At 40.1% G+C, this 13207-nt stretch overlaps 1 protein-coding gene across 1 annotated transcript in view; it reads left to right on the forward strand.

Annotated features, from left to right (window-relative positions):
• Positions 1-12922, forward strand: part of OXCT1 (3-oxoacid CoA-transferase 1) — a 92535-nt gene extending 79613 nt beyond the window's left edge. Inside the window, exons 15-17 of the mRNA XM_060761437.2 lie at positions 2814-2894; positions 5222-5323; positions 11343-12922. Of these exons, the coding sequence (XP_060617420.2) occupies positions 2814-2894; positions 5222-5323; positions 11343-11384 (225 nt within the window). The 3' untranslated portion in view covers positions 11385-12922. The remainder of the gene's footprint in view (positions 1-2813; positions 2895-5221; positions 5324-11342) is intronic.
• Positions 12923-13207: the final 285 nt, after the last annotated feature.

Below are 13207 nucleotides of genomic sequence, written 5' to 3' on the forward strand. Positions count from 1 at the left end.
TACAATTTATTTCATGGTTTGCTGGTCTGAAGATTTGCAGCATGGACAACCCATTTTGAAATAGCTGTGTCCATAACTGATTTGATGATTAGTTGGGAAAGACACAGGGACTAAGCCCATAAGTGAGTGTAGGGAATTATTTGTTTATTCACAAAATGTGTTTGCTGTGTGAAAGCCTTCCTGGCCACCATTGACACCTGAGCATCAAGCATCAGTGCTGAGTCCAGGAGGACCCCCAGACTGTGGACCTGTGTCCTCAGGGGGAGTGTAACCCCATCGAGCACAGTTGCCATCCAATACCCCGTTCAGCCTCACGACTGACCAGGAGGACCTCTGTCTTGCTTGGATTAAGCTTCAGCTTGTTAGCACACATCTAGTCCATCACAGCTGCCAGGCACTGGTCCAGGATTTGAGGAGCTTCTTTGGAATTCGGTGGAAAGGAGTAGTAGAGTTGAGCACTATCTGCATACAGATGGCACTGAACTCCAAAACTCCAGATGATCTCACCTAGAGTTTTCATGTAGATGTTAAAAACCATGGGAGATATAATGGAACCTTGTCGGACCTCATAGGCCAATGGCCAGCAGATGTCTCCCGGCTTCACCAACTGAATGCAATCCTCCAGGAAGGAGCAGAGCCACTGCAAAGCAATGCCCCCAAGACCCATTCTGGAGAGCCACCCCAGGAGGATATCATTGTTGATTGTATTGAAAACCGTTGAAATATCCAAGAGAACCAACAAGGACACACTCCCCCTGTCTAGCTCTCTGTGGACAAAATGAGACAAAGGGGGGAAAAGATGTTAAGATTAATTTCTCCCCCTGTCACTGACACTGAACAGTTACTGATTACAAGAGGATATGGTTACAGCAATCTAAAGACATACCTTTGAGGTTGAGGCTCCTTTAAGAAAACCGTTTTTGGCTTGCCATGACTCTTCTTCAATCTAGTCTTTTTTTAGCTGGAAGTATATTACTACCATCAGTATCTGGAGAATGATAAAAGAGGACTGGAGAAACACAGACTTTTGGTGTTTGAGTAGCAACAGTCTTCAGTAAAACAATACAATAAAGTTTCATCAGGGAAAGAGGGGGATTTTACTCCTCCTGATCCCTATTGTAGACACAAATGCCTGCATAAAATAGATAAGGTAAACAACCTTAGCCTCCAGAATCCCATATTGAAACAGAGAGAAAGAAGGAGAATAGATAAAGCCTGCCTCACCAGCTACCCTCAACTTGCTAAAAAGCATCAATCTTTGTGTTTCATATTCTAAATTCTAATTAGGAGCCTCTGTGGCCTAATGGGTTAAACCCTTGTGCCAGTTGAACTGCTGGCCTGAAGGTCAGTGGTTCGAATCTGGGGAGCAGGGTTAGCTCCCGTTTGTCAGCTCCAGCTTCTCATTTGGGGACATGAGAGAAGCCTCCCACAGGAGGTAACACATCTGGACATCTCCTGGGCAATGTATCTGCAGATGGCCAATTCTCTTGATACCAGAAGTTGACTTACAGTTTCTCAAGTTGTTTCTGACACGTTTTAAAACAATTATTTCAGAAATCTGAATATTGCAAAGAATACATGTTTTCTGTGTTAAAATGTGGAAAAATGTACTTTTTGTACAAACATTTTTTCCCCAGTGAAGTGCAAAGAAATGTACGTTGAGTTTACTTCAGCAGGAAGTCTGAAGTATAAGAGTAATAGAAGCATAGATCAGGGCCATAAGAGTAGAGGACCTGCTTAGTGCAAGTTCTCTATCTATAGTATCCCCACTAGGAAGCTATCCAACCTGTTTATGAAGAAGACCATGGAAGGAGACACCATCACCCTCGGCAATTGGTTCCATTGTCAAACTGGCCTTATTGTGAAGAAGTTCCTTTTATGGTCCATTGCCACCTACCCTCTTGCAACTTAAAACCATTCAACCCAATTCTCAGGGGCGAATGTGCTCTCCTCTCGGTGTTAGCTGTTGAAGTGTTCAAGGGATCAGTTATGGCATCCCCTTAGTCTTGTCTTGACCAAGCTGAGCATGCCCAGCTCCTTCAATTTTTCCCCATATACTTTGTTCTCCATGCAAGGTATCATCTTCGTTGTTCTTCTCTGAACCCTTTTGATCTTGTCTCTATTGTCTATATATATAATTAATACAGTACCTCTAACGGAATGAGGCCTGACTAGTAAAAAATATAGTGGACTGTTACTTTCCATGATTTGGAAACTAACTCATGCTGCTTTTACCTTCTTTGCTGCAGTATCATATCATGTTCAGTTATAATCAACTGATAGTATCTTAGACCAACTTCCAGTTGCATATGCTGTACTTTCTCTGACACAAATAAGTCTACAAAATTTAAATAGTGGATTCAGAATCTTGCATCAAAATCTCAGGATCCCCGGTGGCACAGTGGGTTAAACCCCTGTGCCGGCAGGACTGAAGACTGACAGGTTGCAGGTTTGAATCCAGGGAGAGGCGGATGAGCTCCCTCTATCAGCTCCAGCTCCTCATGTGGGGACATGAGGGAAGCCTCCCACAAGGATGATAAAACATGAGATCATCCGGGTGTCCCCTGGGCAACATCCTTGCAGACGGCCAATTCTCTCACACCAGAAGTGACTTGCAGTTTCTCAGGTCGCTCCTGACACAACAACAAAAAAAAAATCAAAATCTCAATTCCAACAGAAGCACTACGGTTGGAGGTGGTGTAAATGTCTGTTTTGAAAAGTAATGTACTCTGAGAACTTCTGAATTTTCAGAAAGCGGTTTCATCTTGTAAAGCAATTGCTCATTTTCCTGTTTTGTCTCCCTCTCATTACAGGGCAATGCCCACAAAATCCTGGAAAGCTGCACTTTGCCACTGACTGGGAAGCAGTGTGTGAATCGCATCATAACAGAAAAGGTAGCATATTTTGATTTTCTTACATTTAAAAAAAATCCAATTGCCTTATATTCAGAACAGGCTTGTACATTAGAATGGGTTGCAATTTCCCTAAAGTACATTATGGAATGTTAATGTGTGCATTAATGGGTCGGGGGGCTAATAGCCAATTTGATTCAGCTTAGCTCAGGAAGAAGAAGCAGAAATGTTCTGTTCTCTCGAATATAGAACAATTACATCCCTCAAGCATATATACAAATTCACTTCTGGTTTTCTAACTCTGCAGGCATTACAGCATGTACTCTAAATGCCAGAATTTGTTTCCAGTCCGACTGCTTCAGAGGTAGCAGTCTTGCGCATTGCAGTTAAAATATAGCCTATGAATACAGACACATTAGTCTGAGTTAAAAATGCATAGAGTATTAGTATCAGAAACTCTTCAACCAGTGTAATCTGTGGGATTCCTATATATATGATGTTAATTCTGATACTGTCCCCCCCCCCCCCCCCAAGTATGTTGCTTTGTGTCAGCATGACTATTCCTGGATAGCTAGTGATATGTGGCAGCATTCTGAGATAGATGCACGTGTTCTCTCTGGAATCAGCTCACTCCTTGGGTTCTTCTGATGGATTATCAGAGGACAAGGGCAGACATAACGGATAATATCAGGAATATACCCGCATCAGTAGTAGCAGTACTGCTATCATGGATGGTGCAGACGAGAACAATCCCACCCTAACCACCTAATCGGAGTGTCAAACTAATTTTCATTGAGGGCCACATCAGTTTTATGGTTTCTTTCAATGGGGCATTGAATCCATTGATGGAAAATCCATGGATAGAGATGGCCAACTATATAATTTTTTACACAGTTGTCAGTGCTTTTTAGTTTTTGCCCAGTTTGGGTCCCTAGATGTTATTGAACAACAACTCCCATCACCTTTGATTATCTGCCATGCAGACTAAGGATAATGGGAATTACAGCCCAATAGCACTTGTGACTCTGAGATTGGGGAAAGGTTAAAGAGCGTTTTAATGTCAGACACCATATCCACAAGCCTGTATCTAAAGTCAAACTCCACTATCCTGACTAAGCAGAATAAACCGCTGCCTTCCAGATCTCGCTGTAACACAGCTTCCATCAGCTCTAGCTATGATGTCTAATCTAAGGAATACAGGAGTTGTAGTCCAGCATTTGGAGGGCCACATAAAATGATATGGTGGGCCAGTTTCAGCCTGCAGACTTTGCGTTTGACACATATGTCCTAGATCAGGCATGGGCAAACTTTGGCCTTCCAGGTGTTTTGGGCTTCAACTCCCACAATTCCTAACAGATGACAGTCCAAAACATCTGGAGGACCAAAATTTACCCATGCCTGTTGTAGATGAACTTACAATCCTATGTGATGGAGTAGAGACCGTGATCACATGCTTAGCTTTCCTGCCATGTAATTTCTCTCTTAGTGGGTAGCAAATGGGCACACAGTGAATGCAATCATTTTTCTTCTGAGTTTGGAAAGGTTGGCCTTTTTACACCTTATTGTTGTGTACCTTGTTGCTATGAGCATTTCTGACTTACAGCAACCTAAGTGCAAACCTATCACTCTTTTCTGAGGCTGAGAGTATGTGTTGCGCCCAAGGTCACCCAGTGGATTTCCATGATTGAGCAAGTAATTGAATCCTGGTCTCCAGAGTCTTGCTACTTCATCACACTAGAGAAATGAATCCACTTTAAATCTGGTTTCTGTCTCCTGCAGAACTCTGGGGTTTGTGGTTTAGCGAGGCTGTTAAAGACTCCTCCCTAAACTGCAAATCCCAGAATTCTGCAGGAGGCAGCAATCGAATTTAAAATGGATTCATTCTTTAGAGTGATGAGGTCCATAGTCAAACACTCAAATCACTGTATCACTTGTTTACAGCACCACACATCTCTAATCAACTAAGCCATTTGTATGTTGGTTGCAGTATTCTAAGAACTATAATCCAAAAAAGTAATTTTTCCAAGCTCTGGAAATGGTCCTGTCATGTTGTTTTAAAATGTATGTGAAGTTGCACATTACCGACCTGTTGTAAGCTGATGCTGCCAACATTAATTGAAATAGGGTTCTAATTAAGCAGACAGAAGAGAGCAAGAGATACATTCTGCATCTGGAACTTGAGAGGATAGGGGATTTGTCCTTTTCATCTTGAAATATTGGCTGTACTCATCAAGTCTTGTCAAATGTTTTGATATGGCCCATGGGCTAATCAATAAAATGTGTGTGTGTGTGTGTGTGTGTGTGTATAGTCTTTCCTTATTTTTCTTTTTTTAGATTAAAACTACTTATAATTCATTCTTATCCTGCAGGGTGTCTTTGACGTTGATAAGAAGAAGGGACTCACTCTGATTGAGATCTGGGAAGGACTGTCAGTGGATGACATCAAGAAGAGCACGGGTGCTCAATTCACTGTGAGTCACTCCCTGTTTAACTACAGTCTTTTTCTAACAGGGTCAACAAATGAGCTGTGCCTCACCCAGGTTTCCGCACTTGCTTTGTCTATAGTATCTACTGCAAAAAATATTGGAAGGAAATTTGCAGCAGAAAACGATGAGAAAGAAAAAGCGTTCCTTCTTCCCTTCCCTCTCCCCAACTTCTCTCTCTTGCACTCATACTTTCCTTGTCTTCATTTATGTGATGAGCAGATGCCATGACTCAGTGTTGAACCTAAAACCTTGTAAGCCCAAGGTGAAGGTCTGTAATGCCTTCCCTACCATGACATCTTAATTCAGCACAGGGAACGTTGATTAAGAATAAGTTATTCATTGCTGCCCTTTCCCTAGACACGAAGGTAATAGGCATTTGGAGATTATAATAGGTGGCACATTCATGGTTTTGTGTTGTCCTAATAAGCATTTTAACACAGTATAGATTTTGTAACAGATCGTGTTTGTGGTTTAGAGGGGAATATGCAGGAGAGTGCTTGAAATATGTGCTTGAAATATGCATTGTGAGTGAGGCATTTAAAGCAGCCAGGACTGTCATTTGGGAATACGGATTCGGTCAGCAGATCATTACAAACAGGAGGTGATTCAGAGGTGCAGTAGGTTAGCTGAGTGGACATACGTGTTTGAGAAATAATTAGTTCTGATGGTATTTATCCCAGACTTTGCTTTATTCTGCATTTTATCCTGCTACAAAATGCTTTATTTAAAAGCATTTTGTAGCTGCCCCCAAACCACAAAGCACTCCTGGGCTTCCTGAGAAATAACAGTGCCCACACACTAACTTCTAGTCTGAAAGACATGAAGCATAATTTTCAAATGATGGTTTTAGTGGGGAACCAAGCCCAAAAACTTTTTCAGTGTTATAATTGCCTTCCATTGAATTGGCTTTCCTTTGCTAATTCAATTGCCAGTGCCTTTAGATCATTACCAGCAGGCCCTATGTTTGGATGCTCTCCTGATCATTGTTGCACACCAAGGCTGGAGATGCACCTTAGAACCCAAAACCACACCAGAGTTCTGGTGTAGATTAAGATAGCTTTAGCCAAAAGGATAAAAGACTTCTAAAAATATGATAGTAAAATGTCCATAAAACAGTCAGTTAAACAAAGTCAGGAAGCAGGAATGTCCCAAAGTCCAGTACACAAATCAACAGGAACTAGAGACTGTAAGTCCAAAATAGTCCAAGAAATCAAAGTCCCACAAAGATACAGGATCAAACTTGAGCAATTAAATCCAAAGGCATGAACATGAATCCAGGGCAGGAAACATACAGGAATCTCAGCATGAACACAAGGCATGGAGCATAAGACATGGTTGCACTTCAAATCCAAACACTGGTCTCACTAAAGATTACAGTTTCACAGGCCCTATATTTATTCACAAAGCCATGGCAAAAGCATTCCATTTCCCTTGGGAAACCTCTCCTTGACCCCTCTTCTCTCTCAATCTTTTGGATCGCCTCCTCCCTATTTCCAGGTTGCAATGTTGATATATCTGACTCCTTCTGTTAAAGACTGTCTCCCTTGGTTTGTCAATTATTGCATTCCTTTTACATTCCGATCTTGACTGCTCAAAAGTTCCCTCAACCTCCTTGTCTGCCTGCACAAAGCATCTTTGGCCTGCTGGCTAACTATCCCAGAATCCTTAGTTTCACTCTGGCTAGCAGCACTCTCTTGACCCACATCCCTATTTCCAAACCCCTGAGAGTCAGCAGGAACTTGATCATTTAACTCAGGCATCGAAACTCTGCAGGCTCAGACATTGAATCCTCTGTAGAACTTTGATCATTTCCCCCAGAACCTTGATCATTTTCCTTAGGAGCCTGAGAAAAAGAAATAATTACAGGCTGAACCCCTACATACATCTACAGTGGAAGAGGACAAAAATAGGCTATGGTCAGCGTAAGACGCCCCATCCACCCCTTTATTTACACCTTGTCTTCTCCCCACAGTGGAGCTCAAGGCAGCTGACAGAAGATTACAATAAAAATGCACATCATTAAAATATACAATAGATTTTGTAACAGAATCAGAGATATTTCAATCAATGTTATTGATTAGCCCTATCACAATACCAAACCAAACAATAGCAAGGCTTGATAAGACTTGATTACACTCTATGTAGTAAGTTAAAATAAGACACTTACAACAATACAGTAAATAAATATGATAAAACTGTATATACATCATATTTCCTTATCACCCCTACAATTTACCCCGATCATATATAGACAAAGCACAATGAGACTATTTTAAAATATTTTTTATAGCTCTTTTATAGCTCTTTTGCAAAAACTGTGCATTGAGAAAAAAACTATGTTAAAATAATTGCTGGTATCTGCAACAAACAAGATTGTATTGCTTAAATACACAGCTGTTTTATGTTATTTTGGGTCTTGGCCAGCATATGTTGTTCTGATGTGAGATTCCCAATACATTGTCCATTTGATATATGGACCAAGGTAGAAGTCTCTTACCTTCTGATGCAATTTACAACCAAATGATATCTGTTCTGTATCCTTAATTTCAAGTGCTCTGCACATACGAATCCGTACATTATGAGGGATGTTGTTAAATCTCCCATATCTGGCCATTGTATCAAGCTGATTAAATCTAGCTTGAGTGAATAACTCCTTAAAATGTTTTGGGATTTGCATTTTTAGATAGTTGGCAATTTGAAATGTTCATTTATATTGACTCAGCCATTTTAGGTTGACAACCTTACTGAGAGTATGTTATTACACTAACAACAGAAAACAGTATAGTGTCACAGAAATCTCTTGTTTTGTAACCCAATCAATCCCAGAAGGCTCGCTGGAATAGAAATGTCTTCACCTGCCACTGAAAAAGCAACCAAGAAGGAGAGATCTTAGCATCTCTAGGAAGAAACATTCAAATTGTGGGAGCAGCCATGGAGAACGTTCTCGTTCATGTTCTCATCAAACATGCCATTGAACATGGTGGAATACTTCCCTCTGTATTTGAGGATAAAAAAATCTACAAACAAAAACACCATAGTATTTCTGATTTGCGTTGCAAAGATGGAAATAGTGAAAGCAGCTTGTGGCAGCTCACAGGAGAAACAATGTCCTTTTGAAGAGCCTGGACTCTCATCCTCCCCACCCTGCACACATACACTGGTGGGAAAATTAAGTTGTTCTTCTGAAGAACTTTATAGTAGAGCAGGATTGGTCATTTAAAAGTTAGTGGGTGGCAGACCTACTTTCAGAAAATTAGTCATATTCCTCCAAAGTCTGTGTTGCTGTGACTTTAATTTCAGTGATTTATGCCTGTTCTTTCTATTTTTAAAAATGCAACAATTCAGAAGAAAATGTATATTTTGATGAAAGATGTGGCTGTATGTTATTATTTTTATAGGTTTATGGAAGGGGCATTTTTCATAACACGCAACAACTTTACAACTAGAGAAATGATTTAGAGCTACCAGTCTTTACTACTAAGCTGGCATTATACTAGCAATAAGAAATCTGTTCTGCATTTTCCTGGGCTTTGACTTTTCGCTCACTCTAAATCAGATTTATTGCTCAACTTGTAGATCATCCTGGCTGAGCAATCCGTTTTGATTTATGGAGGCCAAATTTATAATCAGAATCATCACAGTACGATGGGGAGTAAAAGAGAATGGAAAGCTAGTGTTGAGTCAATTTATTAGATAGTAAAAATAATAATCGGACAAGTTGTTATATGCCAAGGTTTAGTGACTTTCTGAGAAACTTCATTCTTTGTGGACAGACATAAAAATACACTAAGCCTGCAATCCTGTGCCCATATGCCTAGGAGTAAGCTACACTGAATTTAGTGGGATTTGTTTCTGATAAGACAAATATAGGACTGAACTGCAAAGATGAACTTCCAATGCAGCAATGAAGTAAACTGCTTTCAAGTGGATAGATTAACACAATTCCTAAGTGATGCCACAAAAATTCCTGTGGCAGCTTAAATACATCTTATTTTGCCATGAATACTAGAGTTGTGTGCAAAACCCGGTTTCATTTGGACATTAGTTCTTTCGTTCTCTTTTGGAGCACGAAATGGGGAGGTCTCACCCTGTCCGGAAATCATGTCGACAGAAAAGCAAGCGGGAGCGGGTACAGGCTCCACGCTTGTTTTTTGCAAGCATAGTTTCAGACCCTGTCCTCTTAATGTTCAGTTGAAATCTACCCTCCACTAACTTTAGAACAATTTAGAACAATTAAATCTGGTTCTGCCCTTTGGGTAGCAGAGAACAAGCCTGCACCGTTCTCTCTGTGACAGCCCTTACAGAGCGCAGTTGTGACAGTCCTTGAGATATTTTAAAAGTGCAACATTAAAAAGTGCAATCCCGTCTTTTTGATACATACATACCATGTTGACACATTCATCCCAGATTAAATTCTAGCAATCATATATACTTTTCAACACACTGACATGGCATTCAAGAATGAGACTTCTAAGCCCGAGGGACTGTCACGAAAGTTCACACGACACTGCTGTCTTGGAGATGACATGGTGACCCCAATATCTGCTCAGACTAGGGTTACCATACTTTGAAAAGCAAAGAAGAGGACACATTTCCTGATTACTTCAAGTCACTCTGAGGACTTTAAGTATCACCACTTTGTAAGATATGCTGATTGCTGTTAACGGTATTCCTGACCTCTGTATCTACATACCAACAATTTCATCTTCCCTTTCCACTGCTGCTTCTTGCAACAGCTCCCTCTCTTATTTGACCAAGCTGCATTGTGCATGTGGGCATGTCCAGAGGCTCTCAGCCACCTTACTTGGCTAGTTCACTTCCTCCTTTGGAATTGATCCCTCCCCAATCCACCCATTCAGCTTTCTTTCTCCCTTTCTCACTCTCTCTTTCACTCCCTTTCTTCCTCTGAGTGCTTTGCTGGGCTGGCCTCTATTCCTTCTCCTACCAGAGCTCTTAATGAAGCTGATGAACTGATAATGAGGATGCAGCATTGGTGAAAAGGGCATAAAGAAGCTGCAAACATTTTTTTAATTCCCCAAACATTTTACCAATCCACCCAGACAGAAGTTTTACTTCTGAAAAAAGAGGACATATTCAGGAAAAAGAGGCTGCATTATAGCTCTAACCATCTCCTCTCACCATCTCACCGATCCCCACATTGAAAATGAGTGCGGCATATTTTAATTTCATTTTGTTTACATTTCATCTTTACCCCAAGTGGGACCCAAGGCAGACAACAAAGCAGGTTAAAATGCAATGTAGCTGAACCTCAGTCATAATATTCAAGGAAAGGTTTTGTTAAAAAGTCCAGTTGATTAAACTATGTAGTAAAACCAGAATTGAATTAAAAATAGAACAGAAAATTGCAATGGATAAGTCATATCAGCTCTACTTTCTGATACAGAACATATGCCATCCAATAGTCACCATCTGCTGGTCCACAGAAAACCATATTTAATAATCTAGAGCTGATGTGGTCTATCCAATGCAATTTTCTGAATTGGCACCCCAAATAACCCCAGGAACAGGCCTAAAAACAAAGACACACAAATATGGTTTTTTCTTTTTCTTGGGCTGTGTTGTTATCCATGCATTTTGGTAACACTCGGCACTATAAGAGGGTTTCACAAGACCAGTTGCTCTTGTTGCAATGGTGTAGTAATGGTGAGGCTGTGGACCATTTTTTAGTTCCTGCGAACCACTGGTGGGAACCACTGATCTATAAAAAGAGGTTTCTTGTTACGTTTGCATGACACACCTATATACTGCAGCTTATGACACAATTTGAAAAGCTCAGTTCTAAATTATTGTGATATATAATTTCCACAGAATTATAAATATATAATTTTATGGAAACATTTTCTTCCTCCTTGAATCTTCATCCAGAGCTATATAGTACTTTTTAAAATTGTATTCCTACCTATTCAGATGACTTCAGGTCTACTGGATATTATTCATATACTATTGACAATTCCTTTTGCTTTTCTGCTTTTTTTCTCACTAGGTTTCACCAAAATTGGAACCAATGAAGCAGATTTCAACCTGAGAAGAAGATTGGGTCTATCTTTTATGCTTCCATTAAAGGGGAATCAAATATCTGTTTTGCAATGATACATTTTAAAAGAGGTCTTTGTAAGTAGTTCTTCGGTAGTTAGCATCAGCCTGACTGTTAATGTTAACTCTGTAAATGTTTATTTGCGCACAACAGCTTCCCAAAATTAAACCCTATTTGGTACCTAGGTATTTATAATGACTACAGTGCAAATTTAACTATTCATAAAGAGTGGCAAGAGGCAGTTCTGCACTTTGGGTGATCATATCTCTGTTTTATTAAACTGAGATATGCATGTGCACGCCATACCTTAAGCTGAGATGTACATATGCCTTTCCTTGATACATGCAATTTGGTTGCGTGAGCCGCTCTGAAGTTTTTAAGTAACCCAGTTTCCCATTTATTTATTTTTGAACTGGGAAACTGCGGTTATTGACTTCAGACAAATCCAGGATTCTATGTTACATTTTAACTTTCTAAATGCAGATGTTGGCTTCCAGGTCTAATCTGAATACTGTAACATTGTGCGGAGGCCACTTTGACACACAATGTTAACTGCAAAGTGCCTATATATGGTTGCAACAGCATGCGCACACAGAAAAATGTAAAAAAGTACAGGCCAACTGGCTGATTGAAAGCATATGGGTAAAAAGAACTTTTGACCATATGGGTATTGGTCACAAAGAGTCAATTAGATTGAAAGGCTGCATTATTGGCCAAATTATCTGATCAAAAGTTGTCATTTTCAAATTTTTGACTTTCTGTCCTCTAAGCCAATGGCTCCCAACTTTTGGCCTACCAGGTGTTTTGGACTTCAACTCCCAGAAGTCCCAGCTGTTAGGAATTGTGGGAACTGAAGTCCACAATACTTGGAGAACCAAAGGTTGGGAACCGCTGCTCTAAGCTGCAAAGAAAGTGAAACGTTTGTACAACTAGGCCTGGTAAATCTTTTGCAATCAAAAAGTTTGCTTTTGAGATTTCCACTGGAAAGAGGATGGGGCTTCTGGCTCTGGTATTACTCCATAAAACACACTCTGAGCACTTACTAAGATTCGGCATATTAAATACATTACTCTTACTTGAGTAAAACATGCAAAGTAAACAGGTGCCTATTTGTTTGTAATGCATACCTTAGCCCACAGAATGCAGAGATTCTTTATGAATTACCTTTCCATTTAAGTTTGGTTATTTAAATCCAGCACTTATTTCCATAGGAAAGAAATGGTGAGTCTGATCGCCTTTCACATTGTGGAGGTTCTGTTGTGATGAAAGTTGTTGTCATGATTTAAAAAATGGATGGCTGCCTTTTTTTTAATAAAAAAAGAACTTTTAATAATTGCAAATACAAATGCAGAGATACATCAAATATGTGGATTCTGTCTTTCCATAGTTAACAATGAATTAATTCGCACAACTGTCTAGGGACAACAGTAACAGTAAGGTAGGATCCCCATATTACAATCTCTGTGCCATTTACCTGTTGTATAGTTCTTATACCATCAGAAATTGGAATTAAAACAGTGGCATATGAAGTCTCTTTTTGTCTTTCTTGGTTAAGCATGTCCTTTCTGTCTGTACCTTTCCTTATATTGGATTACCTGCAAAACAGCTAGTGAGCAAGCTATCCTGAATGGCAAAGCATGCTACAGCAGAGTAGACAATGGGTTGCTGTGGGTTTTCCAGGCTGTGTGGCCATTTTCCAGAAACATTCTCTCCTGATACTTCATCCACATCTATGGCAGTCATCCTCAGAGGTTGTGAGTCTGCTGGAAACTAGGCAAGTGAGGTTTATATATCTGTGGAATGTTCAGGGTGAG

Source organism: Anolis sagrei, chromosome 2 (assembly GCF_037176765.1).
Source record: "Anolis sagrei isolate rAnoSag1 chromosome 2, rAnoSag1.mat, whole genome shotgun sequence".
In the NCBI taxonomy this organism is placed as follows: domain Eukaryota; kingdom Metazoa; phylum Chordata; class Lepidosauria; order Squamata; family Dactyloidae; genus Anolis; species Anolis sagrei.